This window comes from Gracilinanus agilis, chromosome 2 (genome assembly GCF_016433145.1).
Source record: "Gracilinanus agilis isolate LMUSP501 chromosome 2, AgileGrace, whole genome shotgun sequence".
Lineage (NCBI taxonomy): Eukaryota > Metazoa > Chordata > Mammalia > Didelphimorphia > Didelphidae > Gracilinanus > Gracilinanus agilis.
Genome location: NC_058131.1, coordinates 442,934,272 through 442,961,154, shown reverse-complemented (window position 1 = coordinate 442,961,154; position 26,883 = coordinate 442,934,272). Strand labels below are relative to the sequence as shown.

The window sequence follows — 26,883 nt, the reverse complement described above, 5'->3', positions numbered from 1 at the left end:
TCCTGCCTTTTTCTTTTCTTTTAATTTAAAAAAAACTTAAGATTGGACTCTGTAACTGTGGTAAAGGGAGAACTGTTCCAGCTTCAGGTTTTTTTATGCAACTACCTTCATATCTGGCTCTGGGATCTATTTGCTTTCCATTCTTCCTACTCTCCCAGCCTGTGTTCTAATCTCCGAGTAACCCATGCACTCCTTTCTGCCTTGGAACTTGACCAGGGTCCCCTGCTCCTCTCTGGACACAAATGCTGATATCTGCTAGTACTCCTCTTTACCCTGATATTATGTCCCAGGAATGTGACCTGGTTCTGCATATTGACAAGGTTTTTTTACTCATAACCAGCAAAGAGGTCCCTGTAAACTCCTGAAAGTTGTCCAACCCCAATTACCATCAGTGGCTAAAAAGCTCTGGAAGACTTTGCTGCTACTTTAATTGTGCCCAAGGCCTGTTGCTGTGTGAGGCTTGGCCTGGAGAGCTGTATTTTACTTCTTATCTGGTGCCTTGTGCCAGCCTTCTACATTGTTTTGAGCTGAAAAATTACTTTACCTTGTCTTTTTTTTTGTGTGTGCTGTTACGATTAAAAATGATAAAGATTGATATAATAATGTAAATTAGTATTTTAATTAACACCATGGCCATGCTGGTAAAATATATATAAGACCACTCCTGTAAGTATTCAAACTGCCGCCTCAACCATCTTTACCTTTCATATCGCACGCCTGCTAGCTAAGAGTCCAGTTCAAAGTCACTTCCCCCTATTTAAAGCTGTCCCTCACCTTGAATACGTAATCCAAAACAGGAAACCCGTTGGATCATGGGAAATGTAGTTTTAAGGTCCCCACGTGTCCATAGAAAATATATATATATACTTTTAAATGGCATCTCCCAAATTCCAATTGACAGTGCGTGTGGGTTATGCTGCTCCAGAATTCTTTTTGAGGCATTATATCATAGCTTTTTGGAGGATAATTTGGTAGGAATCAGATGTATCTCCATACCTTCTTGGCCATCTTGGCTGTGTCCTCTCCTCATTTCTTATAACACAATAGTATTCTATTATAATTCTATTCATTCCACTATATATGCCATAACTTTATTCAGCCACTCCCCAATTGATGGATGTAAAGGGCGGGGGAAATGCCCATCAGTATATTCATGGGTAGCTATAGTGAGAGTTCATTCAGGAAGAGCCCTGCTTACAGCTAGTTGCTGCAGTATGGCTGGCTGGGAGTCAGGTTACAACGTGTCCTTGCCAGCTGAATCAGCTGTGACTGAAATCTGGAGCTGAGAGTGGCAGGCTGGGAATTACAGAGCAGAGAGATAGGAAGCAGAGAGAGAGAAAGCAGAGAGAGACAGAGAGACATACAGAGTCTGTCAGGCACAATTGAGTCAAAGATTATAGCAATCTAGGGGGCTGTCAATGGATTATAGATTCCATTTTATTGAGCCCATAGGTCCAATATATACAGTTTCTACATTCTAAGATCAAAAGAAATGTATCAAGAAGGTAACATGTCAGAAACATACGTTCTTCAGTGCCAATTAGAGTACACAGTTGTCAGCTGCATACAGTTCATCAATAGTAATCTTCAAAGTCTCCTTTCGTCTGTTATCACAGACATAAAAATTTCTTTAGAAGTACGAAGGTACCAGAATATGGATGATATGCAGAAGGCCATTTGTCCCTGAAATGGAGCCCAAGGTTTGTGATTAATTAGTCAGGATGTTCTGAGCCAATTAAGAAAACCAGGTGTTCTTAGACATTGATTTGTAGACCTGCAAAGTCAAGACCGGTCCTTGCCAGGGTTTGAGGCAAATCTGCAAATGTCTTTTATGGCTGCTTTTGCCTCAGTGGGCATAGAGTGTCCTTATGGACTTCTCAGATGGACATCTCAATTTCCAATTCTTTGCCACTACAAATAGACTTGTTAAATATTTTTGTCTAAATATGTCCTTCTCCTTCCCCCTTTTGATACTATTTAGCATGTTGGTGGGGAAAGGGGATAAGGAGAGAGAGAGAATCTGAATTGCAGAATGTCAGAAAATAATTGTCAAAAATTGTTTCTATGAGTAATTTTAAAAATTTTAGAAGTTTTTAAAAAATAAAATAATTTAGAGCATTTTTTCACATAATGATAGGTATCTTTGATTTCTTCTTCAGAAAATTGCCTTTTCATATTCTTTGACCATTTCTTAGTTGGGGAATGACTTTTATTCTTATAAATTTGATTCAATTCTCTATGTATTTGAGAAATGAGGCTTTTATCAGAGACATTTACTATAAAAACATATTTTTCCATTTTAAAAAATTGTCATGTAAGAGCACACTCATACACAGCCAAATCCCCCAAATAAAACCAAAGATATACTGATGTAAAAGACAACTCTAACCATTCTTTCTCTGGAGGTGGGTAGCATTCCCTGTCATGTCTTTCAGGATTGTGCTAGATCATTGTATTGCGAGTAGTTGAGTTTTCACAGATAATTATTGTCCAATATTTCTGTTATTGTGTACAGTGTTCTCCCAGTTCTGCTTATTTTGCTCTGCTCCTGCAGATCTTTCCAGCTTTTTTGGAATTCATCTTGCTTATCATTTCTTATAGCACAATACTATTCCATTGCCAACACATACCAAAATTTGTTCAGCCATTCGCAATTGATGGATTTCTCAGTTTTCAATTCTTTGCCACCACAAAAAGAGCAGCTGTAAATATTTTTGTACAGGTAGGTCCTTTCCCCTTTTTAATTATCTCTTTGGGATACAGACATAGTAGTGGATCAAAAGGTATGCATGTTGTAAAATTTTTCCCCAATTTTCTGATTTCTTTTGATTCTTTGTTTGCATTCATTTTGTTTGTATAAATCCTATTTAATTTAATAAAATCAAAATTATCCATTTTATATCCTATTGGTCAGAAATTCTTCTCTTATCCATAGTTCTGACAAATTAAAACTATTCCATGCTCCTCTAATTTGCTTATGGTATCTACCTTTATGTTTAAATTATGTACTCATTTTGACTTTATTTTGTATATTGTGTGAGATATTGGTCTATAGCTATTTTCTGTCATACTGTTTTCCAGTTTTCTCAGCAATTTTTGTCAAATAGTGAGTTCCATCCCCAAATGTTTGATCTTTGGGTTTATCTAACACTAGATTAATGTTTTCTACTTATCCAGAATCCTTATTTTTCAACCAGTACTAGATTGTTTGGATGATTACTGCTTTATAATGTAGCTTGAGATCTGGTACAGCTCATTAATTTATCTTCATTTTTGTCATTAATTTCCTTGATATTCTTGACCTTTTGTTTTTCCAGATGAATTTGGTTTTTTTCCCTAGCTCTATAAAATAATTTTTTGTTAGTTTGATTAGTATGGCACTGAATAAGTAAATTATTTTATTTTTGTTTTATTTTTTACAACCTTTACCTTCCATCTTGGAGTCAATACTGTGTATTGGCTCCAAGGCAGAAGAGTGGTAAGGGCTAGGCAATGGGGGTTAAGTGACTTGCCCAGGGTCACACAGCTAGGAAGTGTTTGAGACCAGATTTGAACCTAGGACCTCCCTTCTCTAGGCCTGGCTCTCAGTCCACTGAGCCACCCAGTTGCCCCCAAGTAAATTATTTTAGCTAGGCTTTTCATTTGTATTATATTGGCTTAGCCTGTTCATGAACAATTCCCAATTGATTGGATCTGATTTTATTTGTGCAAAATGTTTTATAAAGGTGTTCATATAGTTCCTGCTTTTATATTGGCAGGTAAACCCTTTTTATATTTTTATATTTTGTATTTTATATTGTCTTTTGTATTTTTCTTATATATTTGTATTTTATAATTGTCTAGAGCAGTGATGAGCAAACTATGGCCTGCAGGCCAGATGTGGGGCCCTGAATTGTTCTATCTAGCCCAAGACATTATTCCTAATCTGATGAATACAATGAAACTTCAAAAAAGTTGCCTTAGAAACAGACTGACAGATGAGCATTTCCTTTCCTTTGGCCCCCTCTTTAAAAAGTTTTCCCATCACTGGTCTAGAATTATTTTAAATAGATTTTCTCTTTCTATCTTTTGCTATTGGATTGCCTTATGATTGCAGATAATTGCTAGTTTAAACCTGAGTTTGAGACCTTGAGATATATGAGTGGGGGTGTCTTGCTACTGGCTTGCTTGGATAGGATCTTGGGGAAGAGGATGAACAAGCCTCATTGTTAGCTTGCATCCTGGCTCAGGTCATCACTGTGGCTTTGCTGGGTATGGCATGTACTGTTCTCTCACCCTCATGAAACTGACCTTTCCTGACAACCTTTCGAGTTTTATTGAATTGGAAAATTATCTCATCTTGTCTGGTTCTGCCACTCTGAAATTAATTTTGAGTTGTTAATTTAACATTGTTCAGGGGGAATTTGGGAGTGTTTAGAGATTCCCTGACTCTGCCATCTTCATTTGTTTATATATTAACACATATTAGAATATACATTCCATGAGGTTAGGTACAGTTTTAATTTTGTATATGCATATTTGATGCTTTAAATATAGTAGGCATTTATAGATTATATTGGAAGCACAAATTCTGCCACTAGGAGCAAGTCTCATACTGAACAAATCACTTCATCTCTCTGGACACTGGCTTTCTTACCAATAAAACATAACCTTTAGACTAGATGGTCTCAAGGAAGATGATAGTGGGCTAAGATCCAGTGGATCTTGGATCTCCTGCAAACACTCCATTGAGGCTTAGAGCTAAACTTCTCTAGTAACTGATAAAAGTAATCACCACTCTATACCCTCATCAAATCCTGGGATCCTCAGACAAACTCCCTCTGTCATGTCTTGTCAATATCTTGCAGTAGATAAGCCATGGTGATAGTTAACTCTCCTGGAGTCCTACCTGTCAGTTCCAGCACTCCCTTCCTGAGCCCTAAAGCATCCAAACTAAGTTAGGCCAGAATCATGGCTAATGAGATGCATTTGAGGACATATTAGGTTGTCAAGTGAGGATAACATCACTGAATGTCTGCTTGAGCCCAGAATGGGAGAGAGAAATCCCTGGGCATTAGGAGATGGTACAGACCAGGTCTCCTAGAAAGAAAGTCTGAGGATAACCCAATTCCAATAGGGTCTGAGCAGTGTCAGAGAATTCTATCATAGCACAATGACTAGAACCAAGCTGGGTTTCTTTTTACCTATCTGATCGTTCCTTCTCTGTCTCCTTTGCTAGATTCTCATTCAGATCATATCCTCTATTCATCATGTTCCTCAGGGTTCTGTTCTGGGGCCTCTTTTTTCCTCCCTTTATATTACTTCACTTGGTAATTCTATCAGCTCTGGGGATCTTTACTGATCTCCAATTTTTCATCTCCAACTGACTTTCAGAATCTTGAATTAGATTCCAGGGAATAACTTCAACTCAGAATTTATTACCTTTCCCCCTAGACCAGTGATGGGCAAACTACGGCCCGTGGGCCAGATGGGGGGGGGGGCTGAAATGTTCTATCTGGCAGTGTGACATTATTCCTAATCTGAAGAACACAATAAGTAGGATACAATACAATGAAACTTCAAAGAATTGCCTTAGAAACAGACAGATGAGCATTTCCTTTTCTTTGGCCCCCTCTTTAAAAAGTTTGCCCATTACTGCCCTAAACCATAATCCCCTCCTATCTTCCCTGTTAATGCAAAGGGTAAAATCACCCTTCTAATCCCTCAAGCTCTCAACCTATGAGTCTTTCTGGACTCCTCACTATCTTTCACCTTTCATATTGAAGCTGTTACCAAGGCCTGCTAATTTCACCTTTGCGACTGAAGGGTATAAAATCAATATGGTTTGACTAAATAAAAGAGAATGTGGTCACCGATATAACTCGTCTAATGACTTTTTATTTAGCAGCTTTATTTACAAAATAGAGGGAAAGAGTAAAGTAGAGAAATGTGAAAGAAGGCAGAGTAAGCAGTCTACTGTATCACCCTAAATGTTTCTCTGGTGCCTGGCTCAACTTAGGTAGGGTTAATTAGCCCTCCACTGGAGTACTCTCAGTTGGGGGCACCACTTAGTCAGAGGACCCGGTGGTGAATAACCACATGGGCTTCCTCTGAAAACTAATCTCTCTAGAAGCCAGGAAAGGAGTCAGCTTTCCACTCACCCATGCTGTAGTCCAAAGGGGAAAATCCAAGAGCAGTCTTACCAAATTCTAGAGTCCCTAAGTCCACACTGAAGAAGGTCCTCCACCAGCCTCCAAAACCTCAAAAGAGCTCAAAGACCTCTTGACAGGAAGTTTCAGCCACTTTTAAAGATTCATTTTTTGTGTCACTTCCTGTTCCTTCCTCCACTTTAGGGGACCAATTGTAGTCTTTAAATTTGTTTAGAACTGCCCACAGGGCAGTCAGTTACTTCTGGAGATGCAAACCCCTTTAGTAAGTAGTTTGGGGACTTCCCCTACTTTAGGGTTAAGTAAGGGTGTATGCAATTTTGTTGATTAAATTTAAAAGTAAGCAAGGGGAGAGTTAATCCCATCTTCACAAACATTTCTTGAATATACCTTCTCATTTCTGACATTGCCACCACTTTAATGCAGGCCCTCATTACCTCATACTTTGCAATAACATGCTCATAGATCAGCCTGCCGAAAGACTCTCCTCACTCCAATCCATTCTCCATTTAACCACTAACATAATTTTCTTAAAACACAGATCTTATGAAGTCACTCTTTCAAGCCTCACTTAATAAATTCTAGTAGCTCCCTATTGCCTCCATAATCAGGCACAAAATGCTTTCTTTGGCATTCAAAGACCTTTATAACATAACCCCTTCCTAATTTTGAAAATTTCTTATACCTTACTATCCTACACATGCTCTTCAATCCAGAGACATTGGCCTCCTGGCTGTTCCATAGATCAGATTCATCATCTTAAGAGATGAGAACTGAGGTTCTAGGCATTCTCTCTGGCTATCCACTATGCCAGAAATACTCTTTTGCCTCAGGTTTGACTATTGACCCCCTTGGATTCATTTTAAATCCCAACTGAAATCTCTCTTTGAATATGAAGCCTTTCTTAATCCTTCGAAATTCCAGGACCCTCCTCCTTTTAATTATTTCCTATTTATCGTGTATAAAGCTCATTTTGAATGTGTTTGCATATCATCTCACCCATTATATTGTAAACTCTTTAGGGAAGAGATTGCCTCTTGATTCTTTTTGTATTTACAGCACTCACTATAGTACCTGGCACAGAGCAGGTCCTTAACAAACATCTATTGATTGTTGGTGTTATCTGATCTGGATCCAGAGATCATGTTAATGAGTTTTTAATATATTAAAATGATTTTATTTTAATCAATTTGACACATTTGTATTATATTAAAAATCTGATTGTTTTTCTGTCTGATCAGTTTTGGTAATGGCAGTAGAGCCCCATTTAATTTTATAAAATAATTGGTTAGCTTAATAACATTTAAATTCTCTTAAACTTAAATTCCTTGAACTTAGAACTTTATTTCATTTCCAGATAGATAAAACTTTCTTCTAAAAGATACTAGGAACTAATGATTTTTTAATTTATGTTTTCACTTACATTTAAAAACTATTTTTACAATTGTTTTCTGAAATTTTATGGTTCAGATGCTCTCCCTCTCTCCATACCTACTGTGATAATGAGATTAAATCTTCCTTGCCCATTCTAAAATCGAATCACCCAAAGTATAAACAACTGCACTTAATTCTCAAGTGGGGAGGTCTGTGACCCACAAGTATAAGAGAGGGTGACAAATCGACTGACTGCCTCGTAGGCAGTCCTAGGAAAAGTGTCTGTTGTGATTGGACATGTAACCTGGAAGGAAGGCACAGGAAGTGATGAAAGAAATGGCCTAGATAAATTGAAAGAACTTCCGGGGTTCACTCTCTTGGCTCTTGGCTGTCCTCTTCTTCTTCTTGTTTGTGGCTTGGACCTGAAGGAGCTGAGACCTTGGACTAGGTGAGATTGTTCTTAATCTCTCCCTTGGTGAGATTACCACACGTGGTGAGTGTAAAGACTAAATCTTCCTGGACTTCTCTATCAAAAGAGACTCTGTGACTGAAGCTTTTGCTTCATTCATCTCTGGTCCTCCAGCCCTCCAGCCTTCCGGCCTTGGGCTCAAGGCTGAGCCTCCTCCAACTGAGGACTGTTTAGATCTGCCTGGGTTGAACTAGGGCCTGGAGCAAATTACTTAGTGTGTTAGATTACTTATCCTATCCTATCCTCTCTCTGATTTTCTTATTTTCTCTTCCCCCTCTCAATTGTAAATAAACTTCCATAAAAGTCATTTTGACTTGAGATTATTCTTTAATTGGGGATTGATAATTATTCAATTCCCTGGCAATCAAATCTTTTAATATTCATCCAACCAAAACCCCTTTTTACCCCTTACACTCCCCTCCCTGAGGAAATAAATGGTTTGTTATAGGTTAAATCAGTGTTTTCATGCACATAGTTCCATATTCCCCATGCTGTGACAGAAGACACATATCACATATAGAATAAAAAATTCATGAAGAAAATAAAGATGGCATGCTTTGATCTGCAATCAGCTTTTAATAATCAGAACTAATTATTACAGTTTTATTGTAAAGCAAGGAATGTTGCAAAACATACTTAGATACAGTAAAATATGCAGCTATTTCTCCACCCACAGATTGTTAGAACTCCATCTTGTAGATTCATTTACTGTTGTCTTTATTTAGCAACTCCCTAGGTTCATTAGGTAGAGGAATCTTCAGGTCTGAAGGTTCTATACTCCAAATATCCTTAGCATATTCCTTAATTGTTCGGTCACTTGAAAATTTCCCTGAGGCAGCTATGTTTTTCACTACCATTTTGGTCCATTCTTTTGAATTCTGTAAACAAAAAAATTATTATTATATTCTAAACTTTTATTCACTTGGAGAACATTTGACAACTCTAGTTTATTTACAATCTCATGGGAAACAATGACAACATATTTTTCCTAAGCTATAGAAAATTAGATTAGGTGGTCCAATTGTAAATGGAATTAATTCTAGCCATTCATAGTCAAAAATCTACTCATCCTAGCTGTAGAAATGATGTCACCCTCACCTTCCTTAGTGGGGAGGAGAGACGAGTTACCCACACGTGACAATAAGTAACAAATCAAGAACAAGGGACGGCCCTTTGGGCAGTCCAAATCAATGTAGAGACTGCCATTTGTCCATTTGAATTAGAGGTGGACCCACAGGAAGTGATGAAAGACACTATCTCTTTAAGTTAGTTACTTCCTGTTGGGGCAGTTCCCGCTCTGAACTGGGTGCTGAAGGACCTCTCCTGAGACCACAGAACGCTTACACTCTGTATTGTCAAATAGGCTGACTTCCTTGGCCTACCTAGGCCGCTTCTAAACTCTGCTTTAAATAGGCATTAGCCTATCTGGTTGTTAGGCCTTGTGGCTTGTAGCCTGATTTATTTAGCCTTTTAACCTTCTCTCTCTTCCAGGCCTAACCAGGCCTGGACTAGCCTCTCCCTTTCTCTTTATTCCTATACTTTTACCTTCCTGATTGTAAATAAACTTGCCTCAACCGGATGCTGACTTGGGTCTGATTTAATTACGGAATCAATCTGAACTGTTGATTCCTGGCGGCCACTTTTTAAATATATATCTATAAATACCTAAATTTCCCTCTTACACAATGGAGTCAGAAAGACTTGAGCTCAAATATGGTCTCAGATACTTATTAGGTGTGAGATCTAGGGCAAATCACTTATAACTGTTTGCCTCAATTTTCTTAATTGTTAAATAGGAAAAATAACAATACTTATTTTGCAAGGTTGTTGTAAGGTTTGAATGAGATAATATTTGTAAAACACTTAGCATAGTGCCCAGTACATAGTAGGTACAATATATGTGTGTGTGTGTGTGTGTGTGTGTGTGTGTGTGTATGTTTATTCCCTTCTCCTCCCTTAAATTTTAAAAAATTATAAGTGAGCAAGTAACAACAAAAATAAGATTAGGTTAAATAAACTGGTTATGTTATTTGCTTACTGAAACTCTAAGATTACATTTCACTGGAGAACAGAAATATTAATTTTGGAGATTAATAGCTCTGAAGTGCCTTTAGTCATAGTGCCATAACTTCTTATAAAATTGGAATTTATATTTTTAAGAATTTTAAATAATATTTACTTATTACACTTCATATGTTTGAATTTGTAATTAATAAAGCTGCTATTTCCTAGTTTAGAGTAATAATATGCTCTTTGGGAAAACTGGCAACTTTAAAAAAGACAATCTTAACATATGAGAATGTCTGTCACATTTTAAAGATAGAAGGGATGTAAAAATTTAGTTTCAGTCTTAAAGCAACTTGACTATCTTCTAAAAAATGACGAAAGATACAAATAGGCAGTTTATTGCAAATTTGAATATTGACAGGAAGATAAGTATAGAGTGGACTGCTTTTATACATTCTCGGCTTATTTTGAAAATGGGATAGTGGAAGAATACTAATATAAGAAATGAAATCTGGTCTTACAGGGTCTTGTCATACTAAATCTCTGTTGATTCCATGGCAAAGAGGTCAGATTTTCCTATATAAGAAGGATAAGAAACTGGCAGGTGGTACAATATAATGCAGCTACATGGTATAGTAGATTGAGTACTGGTCTTGGATTCAGGAAGACCCAAGTTTAAATTCTGCCTCAGACATTTAAACCTGGGCAAGTCACTTAATCTTTTTCCAATTTCCATTTCCTACCTATAAAGCCAAGTAGTTGAATATTACATTCCAACCATCCCCTTGTTTGACTCCTCAAACATCATATATCTCCTAGGATAAGCTCATCACCAGAAATCTCCTCATCCTGAAGATTGCATCAGCTTTGATTCTCAAGGGCTTTTCCACCCTCAGTTGCTTCTCTTCTCTGTTTTCAGACTGGAATACAGAGCAAAAAGCTCTTTCCAAAGTCTCCCTTTTTTAGAGGGAGGGCTCAGAATTTTCCAGCCAACTGTTCATTTTCCAGCAGTTATTTTGCTTGGTTTTGACTCCAAAAAATATCAAGTCCCCATGCTGTGTACCCTCTGGCAGCACTCCCTCCACCTTTCATCTTACTTTTGTGCATGTCTTCCCACAAGTAACCTCTGTGAGGAAGAGACTATCTTTCTTCTTCTTATTTGTATTTCTAGCACTTAGCACAGTTCCTAGAACACAATAAGTACTTAATAAATGTCTATTGAAATTTAATTGACTAAAGGTCTCAATGATAATATTAATAGAGGCTGACTTTAATTTTTCCTTCTTAGAACTAGATAAATCCAACTGAAAGACAAATAAGAACAAAGTTAAGAAGATGAAAAGAATCTTAGATAAGATAAATAAGATCTCTGGAGAGCTCACACACCACTGCATGAGGTTAAAAGTAGATCTAAGTTTGAACATACTCAGAATCCAAATATAGTTTTTAGTGGGACAACAATGGCTTAGAGAGCATAAAAAAATTCTGTAAGTCTTAATTCAACACATCATATTATGAAGGTAATCCTGTATTCCTGAGGGGTTGTAGCACTGGAACAATAGTTCCACTGGATATGACTGAGCTGGAAAGACTTGGTTTTGTAGAGTATGGTACTGGCAACAGATTGCTGCCTAAGTATCAATCTAGCAAAATAAGTTTCTGGTAATATATGTTAACTGAGAATTAGATGGGCTTATGTTATTAAGTTAATATTATAGGAAAAACAGGCCTAAAATTACATTGCTAGAGCAGCTGTGATTTTTTTTTTTTTGGAAAATGAGAAGGAAATGTATATTAGGAGCTGTAACAGCTGTTCATATTCATTGATCTAGAGATCCTATTACCAAGGTTAGGCCCTAAAGGCATTATTGAGAGAGTAAAAAGCAGTGTATCTATGAAAATATTCATGGAAGTTTTGATTGTTATGACAAAATAACTGGAAATAACACAAATGCAATGAATAGAAGAAATGTCTGAATAGATTTTGATATTTGAATATACTGGATTGAATTATGTTATTAGAAATGACAAATGTTAGAAGTACAAAGAAAATAAGGGAAATATATGAGAGAAGAAAAGAGAATAAGAATAATACATGCCATGATTACATTAAAATCCAAAAGAAAAAATAAAAGTTAAAAAAAAAATTAAAGAGAACACCAAAACATATTTATATTCGCATAATATGTAACACACATTTTTAAACAAATTGCTAATAATGTGGATTTTGTGGTTTTGCATATGATGTTTTTATGCATTTGTTTTGTTAAATGATTTTTGGTGGTGGTGGTTACTAAGTATATAATAAAAAATATTTACCCCGCAAATCCCCCAAAAAGAAAACTGCTTCTTAGAACCATAGTGCAAAGTAGATATACAGAAGACCTATAGGTTGCTTCCTGAAATGAACTTCCAAATAAGTAGTCTCAGGAACATTTTAATCCAAATTCAAAACTTTCAGGTCAAAGAAATAATATTGCAAAGCGACACAAAGAAATCAAGTATTAAGAAGCCAAAGTCACAATCACACATGACTTAGCCCTAACGGGGTTAATGACAGAGGACATAGGCTTAAAGCTGAACAAAACTGAGAATAATCCTAGATAGTAGGAAAGGATTTTTAATGAAAAATAGGACTTCCAAACATTCTGATGAAAAGACCAGAAGTCCATGACAATTTTGAGGTTTAACCTGAGGAGTTAGAGAAAAACATAAAACAAGAACACCTTCTTCCCCATCCCTCCCCACCCTGCTCCAAACAACCATAAGGGATGATGAATAAACTGTATATATATGATGGAATATTTTAAAAATTGAATAGACCAAATAAAAGTAAATAATGGAGCAAAAAAAAAAGGGAGGAAAAAAAAGCAAAAAACGGAGATAGTCTTTGAGAAGCGTGGGAAGACATATAAACTAATACAGAATGAAATTAACAGGACAGGGGAACAATTTGTATAATGATAACAATATGGTAAAACAACTTTGAAAGACTTTTCTAAGTGTAATGACCAATTGTAATTCCAAGGGAATAATGAAACATGCTACTCATTTCTTGATAGAAGTGAAGGACACAGTGCAAAAGGAGATATGCATATACCTATAAATATGTGTGTGTGTGTGTGTGTGTGTGTGTGTGTGTGTGAGAGAGAGAGAGAGAGAGAGAGACAGACAGACAGACAGACAGACAGATGTGGCCAGTGCTGATTTGTTTTGCTTAACTGCAAACGTTTGTACCAAGGGTTTTGCTTTTTTTTTTTTTTTAACCCTTACCTTCTGTCTTTGAGTCAATACTGTGTATTGGCTCCAAGGCAGAAGAGTGGTAAGGGTAGGCAATGGGGGTCAAGTGACTTGCCCAGGGTCACACAGCTGGGAAGTGTCTGAGGCCAGATTTGAACCTAGGACCTCCCATCTCTAGGCCTGGCTCTCAATCCACTGAGCTACCCAGCTGCCCCCTTTTGCTTTTTGTTTTATTCTTTGTAATATGGGTAATTTTGAGGAAAGGTGTTTGGGATAAGGGAAATTGAAAGGAGGATGTTGGAGACTTTCTAAGTGAGTAATCTCGGTTACAGGTAGGCTGGGATTAAAGGAGATTCAGGGTATAATAGGACTGAAGTCAGGAGTATAACACAGAAGGGAAACAGAGATTTTCAGGGAGAAGAGAAATTAAACTAAACAGACAAACACAGCAGGCTTACAGACTGGGACTTAGACTCAAACACAAACTGAGGGAAACTAGACTGAAATTAACAAACAGGCTTTAGTTAATTTCACAGGAAGGGACCTGTTTTGAAGTAACACCTTCCTTCAAGATGGATGCCCCAGCTTCCCTCTAAGCCCAGAGTATGTTGTCTCTTTCCCTCTTCTTCCCTCTTGATAACTAACAGACAAATTACACTTATAGGGCTGTTGAAACACAAAAGGGTTTATTTTGTTTGAAGGATGTTTGTTAGGAAGGTGGATCAAAGGAAAGCCCTATCAGTTGTCTCAGGAACCTCAGGTGGGGGAAGGGAAGCAAAGATGGAGTCTGAGTAAGGGCCTGCCTTTAAACTCAGCTTTACAAAGTACTATTGCTATCTAAAGGGAATAAATGATGACTGACTAACTATAACTAATGCTGTCAATTAAGTAACTCTTCACAGATTTAACTCCTCTATAATTACTCTCCTTATTAACTCCACAGACATATAAGGTAAGGGAGGGAAGGCAGGGATGGTATTAGGAAAGGAAGATATAAAGGGTTTATCTAAAATAATAATTTCTTAAGTAAATATATCAAAGCTAGGCTAAATTTCAATATTAAAGCTAGGTAATCAAAGCAGCTCGGCTGATTCACAACCTCCCTCCACGGAAGATCCAGTCAACTGCCTTTTCCTCAAGATTCCAAATCCCTAACAGCTTTTGGACCTCAGCCAAAGCTAGAAAAAACTATATCACCCCAATTCTGTATACTACATCTTACTTAGGGTGGTAGGAATGAGGTAGGGTAGAGAGAAGGTGGATTTTTTCCTATTTGAAAATGAAAGAATATTATTTAAAAACGTTAGGTAGAAAACAACAATCTAAAGTTAATTATAGTTCCTTCACCTGCATAGATATCTGGTAAATAGCCTGAGACAAACAACAATAAATAAATATTTATTAAGCACTTACTATGTGCTAAAGTGCTGGAGATTCAAAAAGAGGCAAAAGACAGTGCTTGCTTTCAAGAAGATAACAGTCTAAGCAGGAAGACAATATACATACAAATATGTACAAAACAAGCTAAATACAGGATAAATAAGAAATGACTAAAAGAGGGAAGGCACTAGAATTAAGAGAAGTTGAAGAAGGCTTCCAAAGATGGGATTTTATTTCGGACTATCAGTAGGTGGATTGGAAAAGAAAGAACATTCCAGGCATGGGACTAGCCAGAAAAAACACACAGATATGAGACACAGTGTCTTGTTTATAGAAAAGCCAGGAGGTCTTTATCATTGGATTGAAGAGTATTTATTGGGAATTAAAGTGTATGAAGATTGGAAATGTAGGAGGGGGTTAGGTTATGAAGGCCAAATTTGAATGCCAAACAGAGTATTTTATATTTGATCCCAGAGGGAATAGAGAGCCACTGGAATTTACTAAGAAGGAATGTGAAATGATAGGACCTGTGCTTTAGAAAAATCACTTTAATGACTGAATTGAGAATTGGTTGGAGTGGTGAGAGACTTGAGGCAGGCAGATCTACCAGCAAACATTCTAAAGGATAAATTTTATAAGTATCAAGATTGTAGGGATTTTAAAACCAAAGTAAACCAACCCAAAACTTGTATTAAATTTTTTATTAACATGTTTTTTTTTTTAAACTCTTGTACTTCGGTGTATTGTCTCATAGGTGGAAGAGTGGTAAGGGTGGGCAATGGGGGTCAAGTGACTTGCCCAGGGTCACACAGCTGGGAAGTGGCTGAGGCCGGGTTTGAACTAGGACCTCCTGTCTCTAGGCCTGACTCTCACTCCACTGAGCTACCCAGCTGCCCTTATTAACATGTTTTACTCCAAGGAATGGATTTAATTAATGAGAGTCACATTCAGTTCCTAGTGTAGCAAACATCACACTTTTTTTCACTTTGTTTCTTTGTTTTTAAGATGTGGCACAATTCTGAGGAGATCCACTGTTGTATTGAATTAGCATTTATCATTTTCCTTTCCTTTTCCTTATTTTCTATCTTGATAATTCTCCATATTTCTATCCTCTCTACATATAAAACATTCTAAATGGACTAACAGAAAATCCCCCTCCTGGGAATTCCCAATCTAAGACATATCTAATTTCATCTTGTTTACTCTGATCTGTACTTACCATGTTTGTGTACATATATACATGTGCTTATCTCTTTATACAGGTGATATGTGATATATTCATACATATGAATATATTATGTTCATATATATGTAGATGTATATATTTATATATGTCTAAATATATAATGTATATATTTATATATGACTAAACGAGGCAGAAAAATGTTATCAGGAAGCAGGGAAGCATTGTAGGCCACTTTTGGCTTGAAAACAACACTGCTATAACTTGTTTCCTAATTTGTCATAATCAATAATTTTGAAATTTACAATGAGAATAACTAGTGTGCTTCTGGGAACCTGATGTAATTGATTTAAAATAAAGTCACATATAAAGTAGTATAGATATTAAGTAATAGTATACAAAATTCAAATACTACATTTTGGGAATATACAATGTTTTCTGTGTCCCAGAGAAATCATGCCAATGCATACAAAACTTCTTTATTTTTGAAAATGAAAAATGTTTCTAACTCTGTCTTGTTTCATTTTCTCTAAAACTCTTTTTAAATAGTAATTATACCACATCCAAAATGGTGCTATTTATGTTTAATGGGCAATAAGATTTCTCATAGAGCAGATCTCCTGCTATAATTCTTAGATCAGAATTCCAAAGTAAGATACTGAAAATAGGTCATTTATGAGTTGAAGCATATGTCTTGTCCTGTTAGCCATTTAACCACTAATTATTTTCTTATGCTGAATAACAAAGGTCTCTATTTTTGGAGACCTAAGCTTCAATAAAACATTTTATGTACACAATTAAGTCCTCAAAACTGGCAGATAATAAAATTTATGGAAGACTGGAATTTGGTTTTCTGAAAGTTGGGAAAGTGCAAAAGTCTTCCTTTTCTTTTTAAACATGTAAATACCACCCAAATAGTTTCCCACACCTGTAAAAGTGAAATTTGGGAAATGCCATCTAAAAGTGTATATATTTCTATGGACATGGAAAATGTATCAAACTACATTTCCCGTGATCCAACGTGGTCCAACTGGTTTCCGTTTCCGGGTTTTTGGGCTTGGGGAGGCCTACGTCATGACGCAGGGAAGAGTTTATAATCTCCTGGGTTAGGAGGGGTCTCGCTCTTGGCCAGCAGACTTGAGACAGGAAACAGGAGACAGTAATGGAGGCGGCAGTTTTGAATGCTTACAAGCGCGAGGTCTAATTATCTATCAGCATGGCTTTAATTAAATTACTAATATATATATTTATACCAGCCTTTATTATTTTTAATATTTATAATTTTGGCAACCTTACGAAGTTTGGAAATCGAATTTTCATTTTTCTGGATAGTCTAAGAGGAAGAAGCCATGTGGCTCTGGGACCCAGAGTCTCGGAAGCGATTTTTTTCCTTGCCCAGTCCTCTCCCGGTTTTCCCCAGCCTAGAGGCTGTTTTACGGGGAAGAGAGACAATGGTTTTAATTGCCACTGGGCTGCGAATTATTTTGCTCAATGCCCCGGGCCTGGTGGCCCTTGCTGGCACTGATGGACTGCCGGTGCCCAGCCAGTTTCGTCTCACAGCCGATCTCCTGACTCTTGACTTGATCTCCATTCCTGCCGCACTGAAAGCCTACAAGCCTGCCAGCGTTCCAGTCCCTGTGATCTCCGATCCTGACTCGCTGGTGCTGCTGGGGTCCAGAACCCGGAGCCCCAACAGCTCACCCAGTCCTGACTTGCCGAGATCTTCGGAAACTTCTCCGGCTGCTGCCTCTGCCGAGATCTCGATCTTCAGAGACTGCTTCAGCTCTGCCGCAAATGATTTGGGTAGTATATTCCCCTTTCTCCCTATTTCTAGCCTTCCATGTGTTTCTCTAAAGACCTAATTTAGCCACCCACAAGCTCTACACGTGGGATTTTCTACAAAACTTTTTCTCTAGCCCCGAGCCCAACGACCTGACCCCACGTGGACCTAGCGTTTACCCTTAATGGGGCCGAATGGCCTATTCAGACTTGCTTGTGATTAAAAACTGAACTCAGGGGAAGAAATTTCACCCCATACCTGCTCAAAACTTTGAGCAAAGACTGATTATAAGAAAAAAAACTAAAAAAACCTTTCAGAACTGAAGGACTTTTAAAGAGACTGTATCTTACTGTATTTTGTTAATTACTTTTGTAAATTAATCTTGCTTATTTTGTTGATTTTCCTGTTGCACTTAATCATTTTATGCTAATGAAGTTTCTGCTTATGATGTTATTATATTTCCTAACTTACTTAAAGCTTACTGTATCAGAAACAATGGGGTTATATGTACCACCTATGAACATCTTATAGAGCACATGTCTTTAAAAATTTATTCTGTCTTGGTAATTGTAAAGAACCTTGAAAGTTCCATGCTTTGAATATTACCTTGTAATTTTACAAGAGATCTTTTTAACTTTTACTTTAAATCCTTAAGAATAGTTGTCTTAAAGGATAAAGCTCTTATATATTTTATTATAAGAGATATTATTGCCTTAAATGGGTAGAAGCATTCCTATCCAGGATTCTTTAAAACAGGAAGCCAAGGAGCTCCTGTATATTCTTATCTGAGGATGATTATACCAGAAGGTTTCTTTTTTTAAATATCAGATTTTGCTATGGAAGTAATAACAGAATTTGTTGAGAAACTCTTAGCCAAGATTTAAAAGTTGTAACAAGTAAATAATTTTAAACATCATTGTTTTAAAATGTGCTATTGGAAATAATGGTACTCTATTTGAATGTGCATTGTGAATCTGCTATTTGTAAGATCCATTTACACTCACAGAATTAAAATCTCATTTTGGGGTAACAAAACCCTTCTAGTTCTAAGCTATATATATATTTTTGATTTTTGAAACATTTTTCTAATGCGCAATTGATTTTCCCCTTTTTATCATCTTGTACTGGAAGTACATATATAATCATTATTTATCCTTTTTCTGATTCTACAGCAAATACCTGAGCCTATAGGACTGTGATTTAAACGTCTCTCTGATTCCAGAAGGGAATATGAACGCCGTTAATAGTGCTAAAAAAAGCACATGGTCAGAGACTTGACTGCATAATTGCAGCAGTTCTATGCCAATACTTTAGGGCTTGGAAATTGGGGTTTGAGTCCTGGAGTTCCAGTCTTTTCTAAAACTTTAGAGGACGTGGGTCCCCTCGACTTAGATTCCTAGAAAGCACCTAAGATTGGTTATTTTATTTGGCTCAGTTCCCTAAAAAAGCTGATGATAAGTCAGATCAGAGAGAGACATTTTCCTTAAGTCCTGGCCCTGGATGGGTAATTGCAATCTGCTGAATTCACTTTAATTAGACCTTCATTGAAAGGTCTAAGTTTATTTTCCCCAGATTTTTTGCACATTTTACATTTCATTCACAAGTTAATTTTTTCTTCTTTTTTCTTGAATTTTATTCTTTTTATTTTGCCAATTGAATTCATATAACCCCCAGGACTCAGCCACTCATCCTTAGCTGACCTGAGGTACCTTTTTTTTTTTTTCAGAAAAAAGGTGTGTTTAAGATTTACCTCACGGGGATAATCTGTTAAGTTTTTTTTTTAAATTTGATAATGTAAAAATATATGTATATTTAACTCTTTTAGGAGTAATTTCACGGGGAATTGTATAATCTTAGAAGAAAATGTATGTTTTGTAATCTATAATGTAAAGTTTAAATTCTTTTGAGAATAATTTCACAATAAGGATCCTGCCATCTCCCCAGAATCTAGACGACGAACTTGTTTGGTGAGGACACATGAAGATGTCTGAAAAGTCTTCACTGTACCATGAAGATCAAACTTTGAACTTTGGGGTGCAGTTGATTGAACTATGGGGAGTTGAAATTGAGTTGTATGTATTGTTTTAATTGTACACTGTTGTGCCAGTGGGGGACTGCCCCCCAAATTGATTTTTTGTCAATGCGGCTAATTTTAACCATTTGTTCATTTATGTCTTTTATCCCCAAATTCCTGAAAAATTTAGAAGTTGTTTATTTTTACAGGTCCAGTGAAGAAAAAAGGACTAACCTTTTTTTTTGCCGGGCCTCACGGGGAATTGTAAAAGTGAAATTTGGGAAATGCCATCTAAAAGTGTATATATTTCTATGGACATGGAAAATGTATCAAACTACATTTCCCGTGATCCAAAGTGGTCCAACTGGTTTCCGTTTCTGGGTTTTTGGGCTTGGGGAGGCCTACGTCTTGACGCAGGGAAGAGTTTATAATCTCCTGGGTTAGGAGGGGTCTCGCTCTTGGCCAGCAGACTTGAGACAGGAAACAGGAGATAGTAATGGAGGCGGCAGTTTTGAATGCTTACAAGCGCATGGTCTATCTATCAGCATGGCTTTAATTAAATTACTAATATATATATTTATACCAGCCTTTATCATTTTTCATATTTATACACTGTAGAAAAGCTACTTATTTTTTGCAATGAAGAGGAATGTTATTTTCTTTAGATGATCTACATATGTTTTATATGTATATGTGTTATATATACATATATGCTACTATATGCAAGTCAAAATTCTACCTCCAAACAAACAGAAGCAAGATGAAATTTTTGCCAGGAATAGGAAAACTGAACCCATTCTCAATTTTGATCCACCACCAAGATTGTGAATATATGAGAAACATTACTGAAGTGGGAAAATGAAGTTTTTCTTGAACCTTCTAAAAATGTCTTCCTGTTTAAATTTGATAGGTGAGACAAGTTAGAGATACTCTTACCATGTATAGTTGACTGACTTTTTCTTGACACCTGACATAGGACTCATAATCTGCAAAGACTTTAAACCTATTTTAATGAGGGATAAAAATGAAAATAAAAGAATTATTACCACATTTTCTAACTTTTGCTATAATTTTATTTAAATCACACCTTGCTCTGTGATCTAGTTAGGCTATTTGACTGGTTGAACTTTGACAAAATTCAAGGCAGCTACCAAGAATTTTAACCAACCCATATGATTTCCTATACTTAAGAAATGACAGTATGTTGATTCATTCGATAGCAGGACATTCCACTTACATGAGAAAATCAGAATACTAGCCTTTTAAATTTTATTTTAAAATTCCATTATCATCCTTATTTGATAACATCCCAATTTTTCTTGCCTGGCTTTCATTAGCTACTAGCCATTTCCCTCAGCAAGGAAAAAAATAGGCCTCTGAACACATCTCCCATCTCACCCATTCTGGATGCTCACCTGTCATGATAGAATAACATGTTGATGATGTCTTTGAAAAGGTCTGGTTGCTTTGGAGAGAAGAAACCATTATCAATCTGGTCAATGGCCAGCTTCAGTTCTGGAAGTTTCTCATAATATTCCTTAGCATTGTACCTAAGGATGGGGTTGATGAGGAAAGAGTTACATATAATACATAAGGAGTAAATTCTATAAACAGCATGTCAAGACTTTTTTAATATGTGAAGTATGTTTTATTTTAAAAATTTATTTCTAAATTTATTTTTATTGTCATGCAAAGCGTACTTCCATACTGGTAACCCTAAAATAAAACTGTAAATACACTGATGATATGACTCTAACACTTCTTTCTCTGGAAGTGGATAGCATTCCTCATCATAAATCTTTCAGGATTGCCCCTAGATTATTGCACTGCAGAGAGTAGCCAGATTTCCACAGATAACCATCATCCAATTTTGCTGTTATTATGTACAATGTTCTCTCAGTTCTACTTATTTTGCTCTGCACCAGTTCCCATAGATCTTTCCAGCAAGAAATCATCTTGTTTATCATTTCTTATAGCACAATAGTATCAATATATACCACAATTTGTTCAGTCACTCCCCAACTGCTGAACAATCCCCTCAATTTCCAATACTTTGCCACCACAAAAAGAGCAGCTATAAATGTTTTTGTACAAGTAGGTTCTTTCCCTTTTTTATTATCTTTTTGGGATACAGACCCAGTAGTAGAATCAGTTCACAATTTCACCAAAAATATATTTTGCCACATCCCCTCCAACATTTACTATTTTCCTTTACTATTATTTATATTATGTAATATATTATTACAATATATTACTATATTGATGAATTCAGATAGGTGTAAGGTGGTATGTCAGTGTTGTTTTAATTTGCATTTCTCTAATTAAGAGCGATTAAAATTTTTTAAAATTTATTTAAAAATATTTTTCCATGGTTACATGATTCATGTTCTCTCCTTTTCCTCTTCCCTCCCCTGTCCTGCAAGTGACAAGAAATTCCACTGGGTTATATGTCATGTATTATCTAATTAAGAGTGATTAAGAACACTTTTTCATATGATTAATGATGGCTTTGATTTCTTCATCTGAAAATTGCTTGTTCATATCCTTTGACCCTTTGTCAATTGGGGAATGGCTTGTATTCTTATAAATTCTTTCTTTATTAATTTGAGAAATTAGAACTTTATCAGAGACATTTGCTGTAAAAAATTTTCCCCAGTTTGTTGTTTCCCTTCTAATCTTAGATTAGTTTTGTTTGTACAAAAGCCTTTTAATTTAATATAATCAAAATTATTCATTTTAATTCTTATAATACTCTGTATCTCTTGTTTGGTCATAAATTCTTCCCTTTTCCAAAGATCTCCCAGGTAAACTATTCTGTGTTCCCCTAATTTAGTTATAGTATCACTCTTTGTATTTAAATCATTTTGACCATATCTTGGTATAGGGTGTGACCAATAGGTCTATACCTAGATTCTGCCATGTTGTTTTCCAAATTTCCCAGCAGTTTTTGTTAAAGAGTGAGTTCTTATTCCAAAAGCTGGGATCTTTGGGTTTATCAAACACTAGATTGCTAAGGTCATTTATCCCTATATATTGTGTATCTAATCTGCTCTACTGATCTCCCATTTTATTCCTTAACCAGTAACAGATTGTTTTGATGAATGTTACTTTACAGTACAGTTGGAAATCTGATACTGCTAGGCCTCCTACCTTCACACTTTTTTCATTAGTTCCCTTGATAATTTTGACCTTTTGTTCTGCCTGATAAATTCTGTTATTATTTTTTTCTAGTTCTATAAAATAGTTATTTAGTAGTTTGATTGGTATGGGACTGAATACATGAATTAATTTAGCTACCTAAATTGTCATTTTTATTATGTTATCTTGGCATACATATGAGCAATTAATATTTTTCAAATTATTTAGATCTGACTTTATTTGGGTAAAAAGTGTTTTGTAATTATGTTCATATAATTACTGTGTTTGTCTTGGCAAATAGATTGTCAAGTATTTTATTTATATTATTTAGAGTCATTTTAAGTGGAATTTCTCTTTCTAACTCTTGTTGCTAGACATTGTTGGTAATATATAGAAATGCTGATGATTATGTGGATTTATTTTTTATTTTGTATCCTGCGACATTACTAAAGTTATTAATTATTTCAACTAGTTTTTTAGTTGATTTCTCTAGGATTCTCTAAGTTTACCATTTATATAATTTATGAAGAATAATAGTTTAGTTTTCTCATGGCCTACTTTAATGTTTTCAATTTCTTTTTCTTTCCTAATTGCTAAAGCCAGCATTTCTAATACAACATTAAATAATAGTGGCAATAATAGGCATCCTTGCTTCACCCCTGATCTTATTGTGAAGGCTTCTAATTTATCTCCATTGCAGATGATACTTGCTGAAGGTTTTAGGTTATTATTTCTTATCTTTTTAAGAAATGACCTATTTATTCCTATGCTTTCTAGTGTTTTTAATAGGAATGGGCATTGCATTTTGTTGAAGGCTTTTTCAGCATCTATTGAGATAATCATGTGATTTCTGTTAGTTTAGTTGTTGATATTGATATTTCCTAGGCTTTAATAAGGACCAATCTGAGGAAACTCTACCACACATCAGACGTCAATTCATAAAAGGAACTAGCATCCCAATTCAAGTCTATTTTAAACAGAGTTGTCCACAGCGGGAAGAATTATCTCTAGAAGACATTAGAAAACATTCAACCTATATCCATGAGTCCAAAAGCAAGGAACAACAAATTAGAACTGAATTAGACTCAGAAAAGGACAGAACTATTAAAGAGTTAAAAAAAACAGCTGAAAGAAATCAGAAGAGAAAAGGATCATGAAGAGTTTAAAAATTTTGCTTTGCAGGCAGCCAGAGACAATGAAACTAAGCAAAAATAGAATTATTCAAACCAAAATCTTATAACAAAGTTCCAAAATGTTTTTTATGCAACAGGCCGGGCCATTTGATTAAGCAATGTAGATTCAGAAAGCAAATAGATTTTTCCAAAGACAAAGCAAGCAATTACCAGAAAAAGTCTTTTGTGAACAGCAAATGGGCTGGAAAACCTCAAAAAAAAAAAGATTGTTGTCAGCATGAGTGTAAATCAGTATCAGACAAACCATCTTTGGAAGAAATGGAGAAATTTTTGAAATTTAATCTCTAGTACAGTTAGGTCAGAAAATAATAATGACTGTAGAGAGAGCAGAGAGCTCAAGAAGCAGAATGAGGCTAATATTTTAATGACAGGCAATAGTGAAGGAAATCAATACACCACACTAGAAAATAGAGATAAGTCCACTGCTGAATTAGAAATGGAAAATGAATTGAGGCAATTACACAGAGAAATTTATGGGGAGAAATAATCTCTTATGGAAAATAGTGAGGTGTCACAGACTTCTATGGAAAAGGAAGGAGTGAGACAAAATGGCAAGGGATTAGCTAGAAGTAATATAGACTTAAGGCTATTTTTACAGGTAGTGAATTGAGAACTATGCTGGATAAAGTGAAAAACCCAAGGGAAAGAACTGGTAACAAAACCAACCTCGGGGAACAGTGTTTTGCCAAAAAGAAAAATGTCACTTTGTTAAGGTTGACTCCAGATAGGGTAATGGAGAACGAAAGAGAAACAGTTTCAAGCTCAAAAGTCTAAGTCAGAAACCCTCATAACATCCATGAGTAAGATGTCTAAACCCTGTCTAAACCTGTCTAAACCCCGAAGCTCAAAGTTTCAAACCTAGAAACAATGTAGCAGGTCTCTCAGATTTAAAACAACCAGCCAAAGAAATATTTCTTAAAGAGAGGGAACACTACAAGCCTCAGAATGTTCAGGGGCTAGGGGAAACAGACATACTCTCTGTGAACACAGATAACACCCCAAATATCCCAAACATAGAGCTAGAACATCCAGTAGTGCTGGAAGGGGAGAAAAATATATCTAATTCTTTCCCTGAAACCATGAGAGGAAACTTACAAAGACCTACAGTTAGGGGAGAAAAAGATTAGCTTCAAACTGTTGTTCAAGAACAGCCACGTTTGTCAGTTTCCGAAGATTCCATTATAGGCAGAGAAGCTCAGCAGCAAGGGGGAGGGGCAGAATCAAACACTCAACAGGAAGTGTACATGGGGGCAGCCATTTTAATGGAAGTAACATCATCTCCAGAGTACCGTATATCTCCTAATAGTATAGGAATAGAAGGACCCTTCCTAAAAATAATAAATAGTATATACCTAAAAACCATCAACAAGCATCATATGCAATGGGGATAAATTAGAAGCCTTTCCAATAAGATCAGGAGTGAAACAAGGATGCCCACTATCACCTCTATTATTCAACATTGTACTAGAAACACTAGCAGTAGCAATTAGAGAAGAAAAAGAAATTGAAGGTATCAAATTAGGCAATGAGGAGACTAAGCTATCACTCTTTGCAGATGATATGATGGTCTACTTAAAAAATCCTAAAGAATCAACTAAGAAGTTCGTAGAAATAATCAACAACTTTAGCAAAGTTGCAGGATACAAAATAAATGCACATAAATCATCAGCATTTCTATATATTTCCAACACATCACAACAGCAAGAGGTAGAAAGAGAAACACCATTTAAAATCACCCTAGATAATATAAAATACTTAGGGATCTATCTACCAAAACAAACACAGGAATTATACAAAAAAAACTACAAAACCCACATTCAGGGGAAGAACTCCAGGAGAGGAAATACAGAAAAAAAGCAACTACTTGAACACATGGGTTGATGTGGACATGATTGGGGATGTAGACTCGAAACTACCACACCATTGCAACTATCAACAATTTGGAAATAGGTCTTGATCAATGACACATGTTAAAACCAGTAGAAATGCATATCAGCCATGGCATGGGGGGATGTCGGGGGGAGAAAGTAAGAGCATAAATCATGTAACCATGTTAACTTTTCTAAAAAATAAATATTAATAAATGTTAAAAAAAAGAAAATAAAAGGGTAGTTGTAAGATTCAAAAAAAAAAGAAAAAAGAAATTATTTGCATTCACATGGGAGGACAAGATATTATTGTGGAATCATCTCCCACAAGGGTTCATAAATAGCAGGAGCTTGTTTTGCCAGATATTACAAAAAGATCTTGAATCAATTTCTTTCACTGCTAGCAAATTGGTGCATTATGTAGATGACATCCTTCTAATGTCACCAACAGGAGATATATGTCAAAGAGATAACATACACCTAATAGAACTGTATAGGAGAGGTTGTAAAATATCCAAAAATAAGATCCAGTGGGTTAGAGATAAGATCGAGTTTTTGGGATTCATATTGCAAGATGGTACTAGAAGCATATCCAAGAGAAGAATAGAGGATATACAGAAATTAAGCTTACCTAAGACCAAGAAGCAATTAAGAGCTATTATAGACATGATTACCTTCTGTAGACAGTAGATACCTAGTTTTTCTCTCATAGCAAAACCTCTAACAGAGTTATCCAGGAAAGACATCAAAGAACCACTGAAGTTAACAAGGGAACACAAAAATGCCATAGAAAAGTTAAAGAGAGCAATTTTATCTTCTTCTGCATTAGGCATTCCTAACCACAATAAATCATTTCATCTGTTTATCCATGAGGATAAAGAAATTACCTGTGCAATGCTCATGTAGTACTTAGGTAGCAATCTAAGACCTATAGCCTATTACAGTTATCTCAATCCAGTTATGCAAGGAATGGTTTCCTGTTTAGAGATTATTGCTACTGCAGCTCTAATGGTTAGGAAAAGTTCAAAGCTAGTCCTGGGAGGGGAGCTGAGATTGTATTTAACACCAAATTGAAATCATGCTGAGGAATG

At 35.9% G+C, this 26,883-nt stretch overlaps 1 protein-coding gene across 3 annotated transcripts in view; it reads right to left on the bottom strand.

The window, feature by feature from the left end:
• Window positions 1-8,550: 8,550 nt before the first annotated feature.
• Window positions 8,551-26,883, bottom strand: part of PYGL (glycogen phosphorylase L) — a 127,038-nt gene continuing 108,705 nt past the window's right edge. For all 3 annotated transcript variants that reach the window (XM_044664748.1, XM_044664746.1, XM_044664747.1), the window contains 3 exons: window positions 21,009-21,143; window positions 20,530-20,596; window positions 8,551-8,867 (listed from right to left, as the gene is read on the bottom strand). In XM_044664748.1, the coding sequence (XP_044520683.1) occupies window positions 8,691-8,867; window positions 20,530-20,596; window positions 21,009-21,143 (379 nt within the window). In that variant the 3' untranslated portion in view covers window positions 8,551-8,690. The remainder of the gene's footprint in view (window positions 8,868-20,529; window positions 20,597-21,008; window positions 21,144-26,883) is intronic.